We start from the raw sequence: 18,861 nt of genomic DNA, 5'->3' as shown, positions 1-18,861 counted from the left end.
GGCCTCTAAGCTATTATTTTTCAGACACATATGAATCCCTATATTGTACTGATTCCAAGGAAAGTTCATAATGATCCTTTTGGACATTGCAGTTGCAGTGTTGCATTGATACCCACTGACTGGCCACCTCACACTAACTAGTCTAATCTTGGCCAACCCATTAAAAATTTCCTGGATACGCCACTGCTGCCTCTGATTGTGAACCATCTTACGGACTTTAATTTTATGGCTGGAAAACAGGCTGTTTCGTGGTTGAGGGAAAAACTAATGAGAAAAAAATAGCCACAAACAGTTTTTAAATAAATTAAGGTTATAGAAGTTATTCCTGACCCAAAACCTTAACCCTTTTTCTCACATGACTAGGAGCCGCGGGTGTATGCGGGTGCGGTTAAAATGTGTGGAACGCTCTGTAGACAGTGTTGCCAGATCTTGCGAGAAAAAACAAGCGACCAGCCCAAAAGGAGGGAACACACACACACACACACACATATATATATATATATATATATATATACATATAAGAAATTAGGCCTCTAAGCTATATTGGACACGATAGTGTAGACACTAATCCTGAAAAAAATGGAGTTGCATTCACGCTTCCCGATCTACAGCCAGGAGTTATTGTCTTATTGTGGACAGCTGGGAAAGAATAAAGAGAACAGGACAAGCTCAAATAAGAAAATACACTTGAGAAAACAAACGATATTTCCAAGCGACTTTATAGGAAAACGAGCCCAAAGTTGCTTCAAACAAGCGGACTTGGCAACACTGTCTGTAGGTGGTAGTCGCGAGACTGTGCCGCTCAAGCTGCGCGCACCAAGAAAAAAAAAAACAAAAAAAAAAACTGCTCGAGGCTGAAACGTCAGTCATTTTCATGTGCCAAGAGGTGACGACTGTGTGGACAGCTTTTAGTTCATACTCCTGTAAGAGACAGATCCTCTTAACTTTAGTCATAGTTTTTTGTTTTTCTTCGGTGTTGTCTGAGTTACATGGAGGCGCATTGAAGCAGCGACGGTAAGTTAACGATAAATTGTACTTGACGTTACCGACGTGTTGCCTTCACGTACATGACACTTAACTTGTACTTTGCGTACCTTTCGTGTTTTCACTAATGCATTTCACTGTAACACGTTTAACGAAACATAGTTTTGTCCTGTTAACCGTCAGAATATCCTTTAAAATATTTTATGGTTTTTTTTTAAAGCTAAGTTTAGTTCACGTGTAAGTATGAGCAACATTTCGTCGGTTATTTGAGTCAAAATAACGAGTGAAAGTGTTTTAAGTGTGAGCGGTGGGAATTCAGACTGAATTACAAGAAGACAGAAATATCTGGGTCAGCTTTAATGGAAAGTGCCGCACATAGATCAGTGTGCGACCACAGAGAGGTTTTTAATGAGTGTCATGTTAATTTACTGGAACTATTAGCCGTATTGGAAGATTAAACTCACCTAAAATGAGGTTACATGGGGCCAAAATACCTACCAGGCAGCTTGAAGGCTTTAGTTTCCATTTCTTAACCAGCGTTATGGAACTTTTAATATTTGGTGGCAAATGTGTAAATGCAGTTAAAGATGCTTCCAAAAGTACAGTAGAATAGCAGTAAGGTATTATTTATTAAAAGATATGTAAATACTTTTTATTCTTTGAAAAGTTGTGTTGTTTGATGTTACTTGTTTCTTACCTGTCAGTGAGGGACATCATTTTGTCATTCCCACATGTGGGTTTTGTTGGCTCCTGAACGTTCAGAGAAAAGTCCCCTTGTGTGGGAGACACGTCATAGGCGAGTGTACTTTCATGCAAATAAAAAAGAAAAAACTCTTCTTGAGATGTGGGCGGATTTTATAAAATGGAAGGAACCAAAAGAAAAAAGCTTTATCATTTAACCTTGGACGTGCATGTATTATAGGTCTGTCTATACTTAACTTTAATAACATATCTGGCCTCACATTTCTTTCTTTAAAACAGACATCCTTACTCCAAACAAGTTTAGGAGCAGCTTGAACACAACACACATGGACATCAGGAGGAAAAGGCCCAATGATGCTGCCTACTTCAGCGTACTCGGCTTCAGCTCCAAATAGGTGAGTGTGACAACAAACATGCCGGGGTTTTTGGTCACAAAATGTACTTCATTGCAGAACCCTGGATTTTGGCATACTATGCACATTTTCAGGCGGATGTTGTCAAAGCCAGCCACTGTAGATCCCTCTTTTGATAAGAAATGACGAAACTGAAACACATTGCTATTAGAGGATGCAGCAGATGTAGAAATTCCACTGAAGATTAATTGTTTAGAGCTGTTTTCACAGTTGCATCAGCCAGCCGAACACCCACCTTAATACACCTGAAGAGGACGATGAGACTATGAACACAGAGGAGCAAGAAACCAGCGCTGTTCATAAACTGGACTCCACCTCCAACAATGATGGCAGACCCCCCTCCTTGGACCGTGCCGCAATTTCCGATGACTCCATGTTCAGCAGACAGAGGTGGGACAGAGAGCAGGAGCTCTCGCTCCCCCTGACCAGCTCCAGCTTCTGCTCACCCCAACCCCCTCACAGCTTGCCAGCCGGATACAGCCAGCCAACCCCATTCCCAAGCCAAGCCGGCTGGCTCCACCCGAGCTTCGCCAGCAGCTGGTCGGAGTATCCCAACAGTCTGCCGTCCTGTCTGAGCCAGAAAGATTACTCCAGCTGTTCTGAAGAGAGCTGCCTCTCCAGATACAAGTCAGTTTCCCTTCCTGGCCAGCACAGCAACAACATGATTAGCTTGGAGCAGCCGCTCTCTCTGCGCTCCAACCCACCTTCGGCTGAGCTGTATCACCACACCTTGTCTCCATACTCATGCCCACCGCAGGGACCAGCCTGTTGTGCTCAGTGTCCTGTAGATGTCTTTAGTAGGAGGCATGTGGCCAACAAACACCCCTGGCCTCAGTACCATCCAGCCTATGGCCCGTACTGTAAGTCTGCCAACATAATCATTCATGTTGCTACAGCAGAAGGAGGACGACCATGAGTGGTTTTGTTTTATCTTTTCAGATGCAGCAGACTGCAGATTCCCTGGAGCTCAATTCACACAGATGTGAGCCTTTTAAATGATTACTGTGCCTCCCAGCACACACCTGTTTGTCATGTTGAATGTTTGTGATTAAAGTAGTTTTTAACTTCACACAGTGACCCCAGTGCTCCAGCCAAAGAGAGAGAACCAAATTACAGCACACCGTTGTCTCTGGAGCAGAGTAGGTGTTCATAAACATGTCAGCAGATTATTCACAATATACTGCATTTACACATTTCTTTTCAAATGCAGGGAAGGTCTTCGTCACTTACGAAGCAGACAATGACAAACACGTCAATGAGATCATAAACTTTGTCGCACTGCTGAGACACAATGGTTTCGATACTCACGTACGTACAAAAAAAAAATCCAACATTTTAGACACAAAAATGAGAAAAAAGTCACTCTATCATATGTAATAATTACATTTAATTTAGTGCTGGAAAAGTGAGAGCAAAACCAAATCTACAGTTTTAATTATGATAAAGATGAACTGGAAATGAAAATGCTGAATAGAATTTATTATTATACCACACAATGCTTTTAAATATGATACTGAACAGCTTAACAACATTTAAAGGGTTCGTTTCACTCAAGTAAACAAGAACTCTTTGTTTTACTCCTCATGACTGAATTGAGTCATGAAGACTTACTAAAACGTCTTGATCGTCTAAATAGCCACAATATGAGCTAGTTGGGTTCACAGAAGGCCGGTTGTGGCTTTCTGTGCAGGATTTGGCTCTCATTTTGTTGTGCTGATGATTTTTATATCTGCTTGACTGTAATTGTGCAATTAACATGACACATATATGATGGTCGGTCCATTTGGCATCATTCTTAGTGTGAGGACCACATTGAGACGTATAAATGTCCTTGCTGGGTGTCATTTATTAAACTATCTGCCAAATATTGTCATTTCAGATTGATATTTTTGAGCAGCAGTTCAGAAGCATAAGCAAGATTGACTTCATGGAACGATACCTGAGCGAGGTGAGATCAGCCAGATTTTCAACGTTAATGAAAATGGGTGACACGAGAAGAAACCTGAAAAACGTTCAAAGATATGTCACCTGGACAAGTTATTAACCGCTTTGAGCCCTTTCATGTTCTGCAAGCATAGACTTGTTATTAAGCAGGTAAACAATTACACAATGAAAAATATTGAAGATTTATGTCATCTGCCTTCACAGAAAGAGTACCTGATCATCATCATCATCAGTCCGAAGTACTACAAGACAGTGACGGCTTCCCCTTTCGAGCTGGAGAACGATGAGAGGACCTTCAGCACAGTCTACATACACAAGCAGGTCAGTCTCCAGCCCGAAATATTTGCTTTTATATTTTTAGTCCTGATGAGACTTAAATGTGTTGTGGTTTTTTGCTTCAGCTCCAGAATGAATTCATCCAGAATGGAAGCAAGAATTTCAGGTTCATTCCCATTTTGTTTCCTGGTGCTAAAAAGGTAAATATTCTGCTTCTCGACAGGAGAAAGCGCCTTTAGTTTAGCTTCATTTGCTGCCCTCTTACTGAGAGATTACCTCGATATTTATGATGTGAAACAAGCATAGTATAGAGTATTCTCATAATTTTCTCTTCTTCTTTTCCTCATCAGTGTCACGTTCCCAACTGGCTTCAAAACACGCATGTTTACGGCTGGCCACGTGATCGCGACGACATTCTGCGGCGGCTGATGAGGGTGGAGAAGTATAACCCGCCTCCTATTGGGGAACTTCCAACCATTGTTTCCATCCCCATATAGGAGAAAGAAAGCTGATCTGAGGTCAGACAGGACTGTAAATCCAGAGCTTGCTTCTTGGAAAGCCGTCACTCATTTTTATGAGGTGATGAGGGATGCATGTGTGTGTTATTTTACTGTAGGGTGCTTTGTCAACAGTTTCCACTTTTGAACTGAACGTACAGAAATCTGAAATGGAGTTTGTAAAAGTGCTTGCAGCCCGTCACTGCTACATGTTTACTGGTGTCGTTTACATCCTGAAGCTGTTCGGAAACTTAAAAAATCCATCTGATTTATAATCAGACACATTTTCATAACATGTTCAGTGTTTTTACCATTGTGCACATTATACAATCAGAGCAGATGCGATGATAACCTGAGTGAGGACGGTGTGTTGAACCAACTTCCATTTATGATCTGTAAACACTGACAGCTGGTAAACGTCTGAGCCATATTGTGTATTATTCCACGTGCCTATTTAATTCAAACAGAGCCCAAACTGCTGTTACTGTTATGTGGCAAAAACAGGAATATACTGATTTAAAATGCTGTTTTTATTTGTGCATTAGTGGCTGATGCATGTTGTTTAAAGGGGTATCCAGGGTTGATATTTACTCAGTGAAGATTCATATACAGCTGTGTATAAACAGCACTGGAGGCATTGCTTTTCTAACTTCCGATATTAAATTATGTCAAGTTTCACTTTTTTTCCTGTTTGTAATTTTTTTTAAACAATGTGGTTTTCTAAACAAGCAAGCCACGGGCCAACAGAGAGAAATAAACTGCTCATCATGGATCTTTAAAGCGAAATAGGTCAATAATTGTAACTGTAGTACCAGTGTTTTTGCAAGTAATTTTAAGCCTTCACCATAAACTCAGCTTGATGCCCTAAACCTCGGTGGTAACAACAGGCAAGCAGAGACAGATTAATTTGCCTGCAAGGCAACAAAGGCATTTTTAAGATAGTGAACCATGAGAACATAAACACATTCTTTATTAACAGAAGATGCACCAACATGCTGCCACTTTTTTAATAGATGTCAGGTGAGTCACACGAAGCCTTTAAGAGCAGAGAACTAGAAATGAACGACAGAGCGCCAGGTTACAGCGGCTTGTGATGAAATGCTTCCACAGGATGTCGTATGAAGATAAGTTGCCGACACAGCTGTTGTGTGGTAGGGCTTCTCAAGAATCAGCAAATTCATACTCAAATGGGGTCATCGCAGCCTGCTTGTGGTTTACAGATCCTGTGCAGCACGGTGACACTAAAAGAAATTGTTTGCGTTCGCAGAATATGACGTGCTGTTCATCCCAGCTCATACCCATCATGGCATAGATCGATCCTGCATCTGAACCCCTAACACAGGGGTTCTATTCTATTCTAGTCATTTAGCAGACGCTTTTATCCAAAGCGACTTTAGCTTTCTCTTAAAAGTGGGTGCCAAACATAAGGCCCGGGGGCCAAACCTGGCCTGCAAGGGGGTCCAATCTGGTCCATGGGATGAATTTGGTAAATGTAAAACTAACAGAAAATATTATTTTTAATGAAAGTAATTTTAGTTCCTAATTTGTCCACCTGAGGTTGGCCTTTTTTTAATATATATTTAAGTATTCATTTATTCATTCATTATTTTAACCGCTTAGTCCATTACGGGTCGCGGGTAAGCTGGAGCCTATCCCAGCATTTAACAGGTGAGAGGCTGGTACACCTGGACAGGTCACCAGTCCATCGCAGGGCCGACACAGATATGGACAAACAGCCACTCACACATGCCCTCACTCCTAGGGAGAATTTAGAGTGACTGATTAGCCAGTTTAATTATAAAACATTTAAAACACAGCAGGATAACTTAAATATTTGACATCTTTCTTATTTAAGAGAGAGTCAAGATTACTTCACAGATATGGAAATGTACGCATGTACATTTAAAATAACTTCTAGATCTTGAAAAGTTACTGTAATCATGATGCGAAATGCAGTATTTTTCACTTCGATATCTGTGAATAAATGTTTTTCAATCCACTGTGATCTGTAAGTTGCAATGCACATGTAAATGAGTAATATATAAATTAAATATATATAAATATAATATAGAAAATACATTTTTATGTGAAGTTAAATATAAATTTATATATATATATATACTTAAACATATATTTTCATGTATAAAATATTGAATAAAATACATAAAATGAAAATATATGTAAACAGGCAAAATATTGTTGAAACAACTTTTTTTTTAAGAAATTAACATTCTTCATAATGTTTTCAAAAAGGATAATTCATTAAATGTTAACATCTTGATCATTTATTTGTATTTATATGTACTAAAACGAGGGAAAACATTTGGAGTTTTTGTTGTTATTCTCTTATTATTTTACTGGTCCGGCCCAGAGTTTGACACCCGTGCCCTAATGCATAAAATACAGCGTTCAGATGCAGGTTAATGGTTTATCTTCACTGCAGATGTTTATACAGATGTCACTCAAGAAAAATCTGAATACAGTGTTTCATATAGTCATCCATATATTGAAAAGTACATGAAATAATATTAATTTTAATAACATAAGCACAAAATAACAATGACATCTGTAATAAAAGTGGATTACACAGTGACATTTTATGTAAATAACTCTTAAGAATTAAGTAACAGAAGCACATAGACAATAGTTCATTTACTGTATGTAAAAACTCTGAAGTGCTATTTGTTCAAAGCTACAAAATACATTTAAAAAGCAGGAAGTGTTTTATTTCCTTCAAGGAAAAGTACTATAAAATAAGTTACAGTACAGTGAATTTGTCCAAACTGACTTTTGTTCCCGTCTTCCAGCTTTTTTTTTTTTGTCTTTTTTTCAAGCACAAATAGACAAATAGAAGTAACTCAGGAGTAAAAAGATAATTGAAAGTCCTCTTCCCCAAAAAAGGATTTTGTACAGCCGGGCTGTCGTCAGTAACTGTGTTTGTGTTTGTAACAGCCACATGAATGCTTCTGAAAATGTAAAAAATCTGGATCTTCATCTGCAGGTCGCTGTCCTGTAGCTATCATAGAAAGAACTTTGTACTTCATCAGCTCAGAAACTGTGACAAATACTTCATGTTTAGTCAGATAATACAGAGGTGAGTTCTCATACATCGTCAGCTGGTAAAGGAGGTATGTTGAACCTTGGTCTGGTGAAAAAAGCCATCTTCTCTCTGCGGATGAGACAAGTTATTAAAGTTAATCTTATTTTGAATTTAGTTTTTAACATGTAGGTCATCTGCGGTTGACAAAGAGATTCTGTAAACACATTCTTTAGGTAATTCCTGTTATGCTAAATACACTTGCACAGCCACTCTATCAGGTCCACCTTGCCAGTACCGGGCTGGACCCCCTTTTCCCTCAGAACTGTCTTAATTCTTGGTGTCATAGATTCAACAAGGTGATGGAAACATTCCTCAGAGGTTTTGCTCCATATTGACATGATAGCATCACACAGTTGCTGCAGGTTTGTCAGTGTGGTGGTTAAACCAGGTCACGTTGGTACTAAGGACCCCAAAGTGGGACAAGAAAATATACCCCACACCATTACACCACCGGCGGCTTGAAGCTTTCATCCAAGCAGGACCCTGTTGCCTTTCTATCATCTCCAACCAGTCTGCCCATTCTCCTCTGACCTCTGACATCTGGTCCACACAACTGCTGCTCACTGGATATTTTCTCTTCTTCAGACCATTCTCTGTAAACCCTAGAGATGGTTGTGTGTGAAAATCCCAGTAGATACTCAGACCAACAACCATGTCACATTCAAAGTCACTTAAATCTTCTTTCTTCCTCATTCTGATGCTCAGTTTGAACTTCAGCAAGTCATCTTCACCATGTCTACATGTGTTGAGTTGCTGTCATGTGATTGGCTGATTACATATTTGTGTTAGCAATTAAACAGGTGGACCTAATTAGTGTGCCTCTAGAGAGAGAGTGGCGTCATCTCCGTTCACTGCAATGGTTCAGTTTTTTCACAGCAATGGCGGCGTATGGAGCCCCTCAAAAGTTCCCGGAAGTTAGCAAAAGCTAAGCGACGGTCAATGTATTTCAATGGAGCAGATTGTCGGAGCTACACTTCTTCAAGGTAAGATGTTTGAATAGTCATATTTCCATATCAGTTGTGCATCTAAATCAACTTGACATGAGTAATTAAATATGTTGGCGGATTGTCACCGTCTAGATTAATATATTTAGAGATTACAAACCGATAAAAGTTTATGCTAGCACACTGATAGCAGCAGATGCCACAGGCTGATGAATGTAAATTCTGTTCGTCAATATAAATTGATCCAACACCGTTGATAGCGAGGTTAATGTGTAGGGAGAGCGATTGTAGTTACATTTTTATTTAATTTTAATATATTTATAAGGCTGTGGAATTATGGACAAAGATATGAAGATGATTCTGTATGTGGGTCATAATGTGTGACCACCGCATTTCACACATTTAACACTATAGGCCAGGCCAATAATTACACCGTTCATTTTACATAATAACTAGAAAGTGAGCTGTTTTGTCGAATAGTACAGCCCATACAATTATACAATATTAGGGCTGTCATTTGATATTGCAGGGTGAAAAGTTCAGTCATATATATTCACTATATATTATACTATTATATATTAATTATGTTGTATTATCAGTTCTGGGGTTGTCTGCTGTTAACTGGGATACTGTTCTTCTTCACCTTCCTGCTTTGGCCACTTTTAAGTGTTGTTTCCTGTCTTTTTTTCTATATTCTGCAACCTCAACCATATAAATCTCCCTGTGATGTGTTTAATTTAAAAATAAACTTGCCAATGATATGGTCTTTGAAAATGTGTAATGCATTGTTTTAATATGATTACTTCACATATTTTTTGTTTTCACAGTCCCTGATGGTGGTCAGATGTATCCTGCTGACTTTGGCCATCCATATTTTCCTTCTGTCCCTGTCTTTGGGGAAGCCATACATACGCACGCCTTTCTCTGAGCAATTGGAGCATCCCCATGCAGCACAGCATACCATGGTGAAGACTGTATTCAAGGATAGCAGAGAAAATAAATGGCTAGACATGCTGATCTTGTCGAGTTTTATTGTAAAAGAATTCTTTTAGGTATTAAATGCATTTGGAAAACAAAGGGTGTTTGTCTGATTTATTATGTATATGTAGGGAGTAAGTCTTGGGATAGTTAACAAATAGTGATAGAAAGCCATGTATTTTCCATGAATTGAAATCAAAATTTTATTTATTTGCCATGGATTTTCTGTAAGAACACATTATATTGTGAGTCAGTCTGCCTCAGTCAAAATAAGTCTTAAGACTTAAAAGCAATTCACACAAGTAGATATTAATAAGTAAGAATAGATAACCCATTTATTTGAAATGAATTGGGATCTAAATTTTATTTATTGGATATAGATTTCCTGTAAGAACAGTTATCATTATGCTGTGAGCCTAGATTTATTGTGTAGTCACTTGATAAATCATTGTCTTCACCTGTTGGTATGCCTCAGTCTGAAAGATAAAGTTAAAAAAACAGAAAATATTATGATTTACATTGCTGTTGATGTCAAACAGGTTTAGTAAAACTTTGATGATTCATATCAATGAACACAACTATAAAAATATTGCAGAGCAAAGCCTTGATTGATCATTATTTACCGATTATCGTAGTTTTCCTATTATTTTGTATTGGCCGCCAAGCACTTCCTGGAACTTTTGGAGGCTACATGGACCACGTGATCGGCAAGCGTTTTGAGCTTCCGGTGGCGCCACTCTCTCTCTAGAGGCACTCTAGACCTAATCAAGCGGCTGGTGAGTGTAAATCAAAACGATCTGCCTCTGGGTGGGAAATTTAATCCAATCAAAGCCACGCAAACACTGACAATCTTGTAACATATTATTCAAATACAGGACGGCTTCTCTATAAGTAACATTAGACATTCCTTCAACACAGAACACTTGTGGTATAGAGGAGGTTATTAGTTTCTTTACAAGTTCCTGTTCCTGAATTGGATTTTAATTCAATTCAATTAGTTATGCACTGATTCTTCTGATGAAATAAAATATCTGCTTGCTAGTGAACATTAATGTGCAACTTTAACAGATTTAATAGAGTTAGAGAATGAAAGTTGGCTAAGAGTCGGGATATTTCCAACCTGAATGTCTGCACAGGCAGGGGCTCCTTCTGGCTTTGCCCTCTCATCTGAAGAACTTCTTTGGAAGCCTTCCTCAGCCTCCTCTCTGCTGCCTCCTCTTGACGCTGTTCCTGCTTGCTTTGGTTGGCCTGCAGAGCAGCATAACATTCAACCGCTGCGTCGAGGTGAGGCTAATGCAAACATGCTTCAGTGCGACTATAGCATGCACTACTTCCAAATCTCACCTGTCTCTGGGCCTCTCTGAGTAAGCAGCGGAAGTGCTCGTCCCTCAGGGCCCAGTGGGGGAGCTCAGTGCCCTCCCTCGACTGGGGCTCCTCCAATCGCAGCTTCAGTTCTCTCAGGGCGCTCAGCTCCTCTGTCAGCTGCCTCTGACGGGTCCTGCAAGCCTGAAGATCCAGCTCCAGGTCCAGGGAGGTGCGTGTTGGCTGCTCGGCCAGGGATGAGCGGTACGACTGCTGCTTCCACACACACAATGCACCTCAGATAAACCGTAACCAAACTCGTACATATTCAAACTTAAAATCACAGACGACTGTACCTGCTTATACCGCAATGTTCTTCTTTCCAACGTGTTTCTGACAAAAGGGGACTTCTTTGGTAAAGTTGAACTGTCACTGTCGCTGCGATACAACTGAAGCAAAAGTAAAACTAGTCATGAGATGGAGAGAGAATCCACACAGCTTCTCAGACCACTGAGCTGAGATTATAAATGACCACTGATAACCTCCTTAACCCTTAAAACTCCAAGCTATTCTTTGCCATTTTTCACTCTGCCTGTTTTTTGGTTTTAATATAAAAATGTATTTTTATTTATTTATTTGTTGTTTTTTTTCTATGTTCTCTGTACTGTCTATATTATAAAAGAAAATCCTTATTAAAAAGAAAGTAAAAAAAAAGTATTTAATGTACATTTAATGTATTTCCAGACATTTTTTAAGGACAGCCTCAGATATAGCATCATAAAGGCCAATTAAAACAAGAAAAGAGTTTATTAGTAACAGAACTTTGTAGAAATAACACACAGATCAACAGTGACCAAGCCTTTTCTCATCATTTATGCTACTATTTACCTACTATCCTCATCAAATTAGCTCCATAATTTGCAATGCAATTGGCACGGTGGTGCCAAAGCATCTTCTTGGCTTTATTCCTTTTCTGCTCACTTGTTGATCTTTGGCTGCTCCTGACCAGACATTACTGTCAATTTAAGCTCCCTGACTGGTGGAAAATTTTTACAGGAAGTGGCTTCTTTATAATTTCCAGGTCAAAATAGAGTCCAATCTGTTGATTGGTTGAAAAAAAATAAAGTCCCTTCCCGTGAGACATGGCATAAAAACAAAGCAGAAACGGCTCCTTGTTTAGATCAACATATTTTCTTTTTGTTGATTAAATTTTCGTTTAAAATAGCTTTACGAAGTAACGCCAAAAAGAAAGAATGCAAACTGCTAGATGACCACCATCTCCTCCAGTTTCTGAGTCATGTTTTGGTTATTCTTTAAGGAAGGCGCTGAGCTGCGATATGGTGTCATGCTTTTATCTATCGCTATTCGGCTGATACTCCGCCTCTCAGGTAAGGTTAAGGCTGGCTGTGGAAGCGCAACGAAATTACAGTTTACAAAACATCTCCGCACCCTAACCGCCCCGACCCCGTTGGTGGAAACGAGCCTTTAGTAGTGACAGCGATATTTATTATTATTACAAAGATGGGATAAGTAATGGTGTTATCACCATCACTCATTGTGGATTTTCTATAGTCTCTGAATAAACACATGATGTTGCAGCTGGATTGTAAAACTGTTGGACAGGATATAAATGTCTGGAAAACTTCCATAGATCACCTGAAAGGTTTCATCACAATTCATCACAGTTCACCCCACAGAGTTACACACTGCTGAGATGGTATAAGTGACAGAGCTTGGTGGTGCAGGTGATCTAACAGTTTTAAGGGTTAAATAATGGATTCTCCTTTAACTGGAAACTCACCCTGCAGACATACTGACTCCGTGCACCGGGTGAGAAGGTCTGAGAGCGAACAATGGTGCTGCCACGCATGAATGGCGAGGCGTGGCCCCAGCGACCTCCCCTCTCTTTGGGCCGAACTCTCACCGGCTCTGGGAACAGGCCCTCTGTCATGGTGGCTTTTTCAACCTGAAACAACATGAGCGTTAAATGTAAATATTAAATAACAATAATAACTTCCACTTAACCCATGAAGCAGGCTTAACCTTTATTGTAGACTGCTTGCTGGCTGCCCGATCACAGCGCCCTCCAGTGGTGATGCAGACGCCCTCAGCCCACAGGCCCTCTGAGCAGGGAGTCGCGAACGCCGTGCTGTTGCTGCAGCCACTGTCCACAGACTCTGCTTGCCAACTCCTGCAACAAACATCCATTTCATGAAAAGGCATGCACGCTGGAGGCAAAAAGGTACAGATGTTGTAGATGATGCTGCAAAATATGGTTTAAATGCGAAATAGAGTCACCTTTCAGATGTGGCCTCCCCACGCTCGTCCTTCTTCTCAAACCTCTGCAGCTCCAGCTCAGTGTTCTGCTCCTCCTGGTGGGTGGTGGTGTTGCGTGACAGCAGATTGCTCATGTTATCCTGAAATGTCAGAAAAGGAAACACTATTTATACTCCGTTAGGAAGCTGGTGCTGTGCATTTATAACAGATTCTTGTCAGAGTGGTCACTGTGAGAAAGCCCTACAGTTCAGGGTTCAACAGCACCCTCTGCTGGCGAGAAGAAGAATGCTGTCTGGACAAGTTGGGGCATGTTCAGCCACTGACAAGCAGCAGACTAGTTGCAAGTAGACTGTACGAAGCTAAGAGGACTTTCTGTGTGTTTTCCATGTTATATGTGCGTTCTTGAGGAAATGTAAGTGTTTTCCACTTCTGAGTTATGGATAAGTTGTTCATTATTCCAATTCATGTTGCTGTGGTTTACATTTGATGCTGGTAATGCTGTTAGAACATTTTTTCTTTCTCCTGCTAAGGTTAATGATGGAATTTGCACTGTTTCAACCCCTAATACTGTGTCTACGCTATCATACACTTATAAAGCAGTTTCTTTGTAATGTTTATTGATTTAACTGCAGAATATTATGTTGAACATTTTGTAATACATTTTATTGTTTTCCTTTCAGACCACTAACACACACACAAATACACACCCACACAGAGACACGTATACCAGTATCCTGTACAACACTGTTAAACCTCAGAAGTTCTATTAAAGAAGAAGAAAACAGATCTCTCTCTCCAAGTGCCTTGATTCTCTGACCGGAATCTCAGTCCATAATCTGCCGCCTCAACCAGCATTCCTATTATTTGAGGCTCATCCCCTCATACACTGGTCCTTCGAGCCGGATTGAGTGCAACTTAGGAACAAGATCATGGATGATGCAGCATCAGGCACCGCAGAGCACCGGAGCCGTCCGCAGAGAGAGCACCGCTTACCTGCTTATTTGGAGGACTACCAAGTTGGATTTCAGCCACCCGTGCACCCAGCTCCCCCTGCCACTGTTTCCCGCTCTAGTAGCCACCACAGTAGCCACCCGAGCAAGTCATCCAACAGGAGTTCATACATCCACAGCAGATCCAGTAGGCGTACATGTTACTCAGTCGGTACGTATCCCACTCAGGGTCTCTCTACTGCACAAGCTGCAATCTTGGAAGAGAGAATAAAGCAGTTGGAGCTGGAAGATATCCGCCGTTCGATCGAGCATGAGACTCAGGCTGACTTAGAGTGTAAACTGCTAGATGAGCAAGCCAAGGAAGCACAGCGACTCCAAGATGAGGCACTCAAAGCCAGAGAAGCACTCACTAGGCGCCTAGAACAACAGCAGCGCCTAACGAGGGCTGAACAGAACCTTGAGATTGCTAAACTTCGATCTTCAATGCTGTCAAATAGCTGGACACCTGCACATACACCTGCACATTCTGAGAAGTCAGACCCCTTTCTGGACTTACCATCGCCAGTGCAGGCTAGACAGGCTGACATGCTTCCATCTACTTCCCAGCCCTCTCAGTCAACCCAGTTTCTTTCAACACCTACTCCTGCAATGCATCTGTCTAGTCCTCCTGCTGAACCACAGCCAATTCTGCAACCTAAAACTATCTCTGCACTCCCAGTAAATCCAACACACATCCAGGGTCCAGTACCCATGACATCCAGGTCTGTGAAACTACAACTTGGCCCAGCATTAGCACCCCCTCCTGCAATACAACCCGTGTCACACCCTTCGGCACACCTCATCACCTCAGCACCTCTGGCCCATATGACACCTCAAGTGGTACCGTCCTTTGAGTCACAACCGCCTAGTATCCCAGCGCCGGCAACAAGTTCATACATCAAGCAACCTCCTCCCAATCTAGTAGAGCCCCAGTCTTTAGCAGTGTATCAACCTGTTTACAGCTACAGCCAACCAGCCATGGAGCCACCCAACACTGCTCAGCATGCCAGCCAAAGAGCTCCACCACTCATCCCAACTCACCATGGGCAACATACTGCTCCAGTTATCTCTGCTCCCCATCCTGGGTATACACCACTACCCGGAGCTGAGTTACTCCTTGCAACAGCCCTTGGAATCCCTCGACCTTCCTTGCCAGTATTCGAGAGTGGTCGGGAGAGTGACTTTGCTCTGCTCAAGCTTGCACTAGACAACGTGCTGGGTAATAACCTTCACCTCAGTGAGCAATATAAATATCAAGTGTTGATCAACCACATCAAGCTTCCAAGTGCCCTGCAGCTTGCCAAGGCGTTCATGCACGACCCGGCACCTTATACGAGTGCACTGCAGGCTCTACAAGATAAGTATGGACAGCCACGGCAGCTGGTCCAGAGTGAATTAGGTACCATTCTTAATGCGCCTGCTGTCAAGATGGGTGATGCCAACGCCTTTGACTCATTTGCCTTGTCTGTCCAGTCCTTGGTAGGCATGTTAAGAACTCTTGAAGGACAAAATGGATATGAGCTCCACTGCGGCTCCCATGTTGATCGCCTGCTCAGCAAGATGCCCCCCGCCTACCGCGATGGCTTTGTTGAGTATTGCCTGCGATATGGTATTTTGCAGACCGGCACAGACAGAACTTACACCCTCCAGGATTTGTCTATCTGGCTCCAAACAAAGTCTCAAGCAATGCGTATCTCCAGTCGAACAGCAGCACTGTATCAGACTGATACCCCTCGACCCGCTAGAAAGGATCAGCGAACCTCACAACCCAAACAGAAGCCGACTGTGTGCTTCAATGCAGTGGAGAAGTTCACCAGGGATGAGACAACTGGGGCAGAGCCTACACGGGCAAAGACCAAGCCCAAGCCCAAACCCTACTGTCCATATTGTGACAGTCATGACCACTATCTTAATTCTTGTGAGGGATTCAAGAAGCTGAACGCCGACCAAATCTCAAAGTGGCTCAAGGATGGTAAACGGTGTTGGAGATGTGGACGCCATCATGCGGACGACCAGTGCACTCTTAAGCGCCCCTGTAAAACATGTAAGGAAATCCACCTCACTGTCCTGCATGAGGCAGTCCAGGAAACCAAACAGAAGGTGTACACTGTCAGTCTCCTTCCCACAAAGGTGTATCTGGACCGGCCCAACCGCTCTCAAAGAGTAATGTTGAAGGTGGTCAAGGTCCTCCTCCACAACGGCGACCGGAGGATGGAAACATATGCAGTGCTCGATGATGGATCAGAGAGGAGCATTGTCCTTCCTCAAGTGGTGAAACAGCTCAACCTTGCCTGCCATCCGGAGACTTTACCCCTGCAGACTGTGCACCAAAGCATTAAGCAACTCAGTGGTGCCTCAGTCTCCCTGGAGGTATCATCACCACTACGACCATCGGAGAAGCACCTGATATCCCACGCCTTCACCGCAGAGGGATTGGCTCTTGCTGAACACACTTATCCCGTTGCTGTGCTGCAACAGAAATACAAGCACCTCAGAGAGCTTCCTTTACCCCCCGTGAACCGTGCCCAACCTCTGCTTCTAATTGGGTCTGACATGCCTCACTTGATTACCCCAGTCCAACCAGTACATGCAGGACCATCAGGTGGACCCGTGGCCATCTGCACTCAACTGGGCTGGTCACTTCAAGGGCCAGTTGATACTGTCCACCTATCGCCTGGAGTCCAACAGTGCCTGCACATCACCACAGCTTCGGCTTCCAATGAGCTTCTCAAGAATGTAGAGCGCCTCTGGAAGATGGACACCTTGCCCTATAGTGAGAAGGCTGTCACTCGCTCGAAGGAAGACCAACAAGCTCTCACTCTGCTCCAGACAGCCACCACTAGAGTAAAGGTAGATGGCATCCTGCGCTATGCCACGCCTCTTCTTCGCCGTACGACCGACACCACTCTCCATGCTCCAGCAGAAGCAGCACTTCCCAGACTCCGGAGCACAGAACGGAAGCTTGCAAAGAACCCCACTCAAGCTAAGTCTTACTGCACTGAGATCCAGAAGCTGGAGGAAGCGGGCTATGTATCAAAGGTCTCACCAAGAGAAGTTGGCCAGTCGCCAGAGTCATGGTTCATACCACACCACATGGTCCACCACAATGGAAAGGACAGAGTTGTTTTTGACTGTTCTTTCCAATTCCAAGGGTGGTCACTGAACGAGCTCCTGTTGCCTGGACCACCTCTAGGGCCTTCCCTACTTGGTGTTTTGCTGAGGTTCCGTCAGCACTCGGTTGCGGTCAGTGGGGACATAAAGGCAATGTTCCATCAGATCCGCCTGCAGCCCACTGACAAACCAGTGCTGAGGTTCATCTGGAGAGACATGCAGAGAGAGAGAGAGCCAACCATCTATGAATGGCAGGTGCTGCCATTTGGCACTACATGCAGCCCCTGTTGTGCTGTATATGCCCTTCAGCGCCATGTCCGGGACAACTGTGGCAACAAGTCCAACTTGGTTGAGGTAGTAGAGCACTCCTTTTATGTGGATAATTGTCTACATAGCACCCGCACTACTGCTGAAGCCAAAGAGCTCATTGATGACCTTCGCCAGATACTCCTGGAAGGAGGATTTAATCTCAGGCAGTGGGTGACTAATGTGCCAGCAGTGATCAAACATCTTCCCCCAGAAGCTAAATCGGACAGCTGTGAGCTTTGGCTGTCTAAGGGCAGTGACAATCTGCAAGAGTCAACCTTGGGCCTCCAGTGGAACTGTCTCACTGACTCTCTGGGCTTTAAGCTCCGTCCGGCAGACCACCTTGAGCCAACCCTGAGGAATATTTATAAAGCCTTAGCGAGCCAGTATGATCCACTGGGCTTTATCATTCCCTTCACAACCAGAGCTAAGGTCCTCATCCAGGATATTTGGAAGCACGACATCGGATGGGATGATCTGATCGAACCCCAGTCTCTGAGAGAGCAGTGGACAGCTTGGGTGAGTGAGCTTCCTGATATTATTTACCTTGAATTCTCCCGGACCTACGCACCATTGTGTGCTGACACGCCTACTGCATCCAGGGAGCTCCACGTCTTCTGTGACGCATCCGAGAGAGCGTATGGTTCAGTGGCCTACCTACGCACAGTCAATGATCAAGGTCATGTCTACCTCTCCTTCGTGCTAGCCAGGTCAAGAGTGGCACCGAAGAAACGCCTAAGCATGCCACGTCTGGAACTTAGTGCAGCACTCACGGGGGCCCAACTCGCAAACCTTATCCAGACAGAGCTGACCCTACCCATCCAACAGACTTTCCTCTGGTCAGACTCCACCACGGTGCTCCATTGGCTGAGATCAGAGTCATGCCGGTACAAGGTCTTCGTTGGCACGCGTGTAGCGGAGATTCAAACCCTTACTGAGGTTGCCAGCTGGAGATATGTGGACTCTGTGAGGAACCCGGCAGATGACATAACGCGGGGTCTGAAGCTGTCAGATTTGGTGCATCCGCACCGATGGATC

The 18,861-nt window shown here is 42.9% G+C and overlaps 2 protein-coding genes across 2 annotated transcripts in view; one reads left to right on the top strand and one right to left on the bottom strand.

The window, feature by feature from the left end:
- The first annotated feature begins 786 nt into the window (after positions 1-786).
- traf3ip2l (TRAF3 interacting protein 2-like) lies at positions 787-5,494 on the top strand. The gene is made up of 10 exons (XM_042007213.1): positions 787-1,014; positions 1,966-2,081; positions 2,310-2,959; positions 3,039-3,081; positions 3,174-3,238; positions 3,310-3,407; positions 3,979-4,047; positions 4,248-4,364; positions 4,445-4,519; positions 4,670-5,494. Exons 2-10 carry the CDS (start codon positions 2,038-2,040, stop codon positions 4,814-4,816), a joined length of 1,308 nt encoding a protein of 435 aa, XP_041863147.1. The 5' UTR covers positions 787-1,014; positions 1,966-2,037; the 3' UTR covers positions 4,817-5,494.
- Positions 5,495-7,330: 1,836 nt separating this feature from the next.
- The window catches only part of wwc3 (WWC family member 3), a 47,884-nt gene continuing 36,353 nt past the window's right edge, over positions 7,331-18,861 (bottom strand). The window contains exons 17-23 of the mRNA XM_042006174.1: positions 13,439-13,557; positions 13,184-13,331; positions 12,942-13,106; positions 11,497-11,589; positions 11,183-11,413; positions 10,959-11,086; positions 7,331-7,985 (exon numbers count right to left, since the gene is read on the bottom strand). Coding sequence (XP_041862108.1) covers positions 7,919-7,985; positions 10,959-11,086; positions 11,183-11,413; positions 11,497-11,589; positions 12,942-13,106; positions 13,184-13,331; positions 13,439-13,557 — 951 coding nt within the window. The 3' untranslated portion in view covers positions 7,331-7,918. The remainder of the gene's footprint in view (positions 7,986-10,958; positions 11,087-11,182; positions 11,414-11,496; positions 11,590-12,941; positions 13,107-13,183; positions 13,332-13,438; positions 13,558-18,861) is intronic.

The sequence above is a fragment of the Melanotaenia boesemani genome, chromosome 14 (assembly GCF_017639745.1).
Source record: "Melanotaenia boesemani isolate fMelBoe1 chromosome 14, fMelBoe1.pri, whole genome shotgun sequence".
Lineage (NCBI taxonomy): Eukaryota > Metazoa > Chordata > Actinopteri > Atheriniformes > Melanotaeniidae > Melanotaenia > Melanotaenia boesemani.
This window is presented reverse-complemented; position numbering and strand designations above follow the sequence as displayed.

Coding starts and splice junctions, on each gene's coding strand:
- traf3ip2l (XM_042007213.1), top strand. CDS start 2,038: ATGATGCTGCCTACTTCAGCGTACTCGGCTTCAGCTCCAAATAG. Junction 3,239..3,309: donor ACCGTTGTCTCTGGAGCAGA/GTAGGTGTTCAT, acceptor TTTCAAATGCAG/GGAAGGTCTTCGTCACTTAC. Junction 3,408..3,978: donor ACAATGGTTTCGATACTCAC/GTACGTACAAAA, acceptor TTGTCATTTCAG/ATTGATATTTTTGAGCAGCA.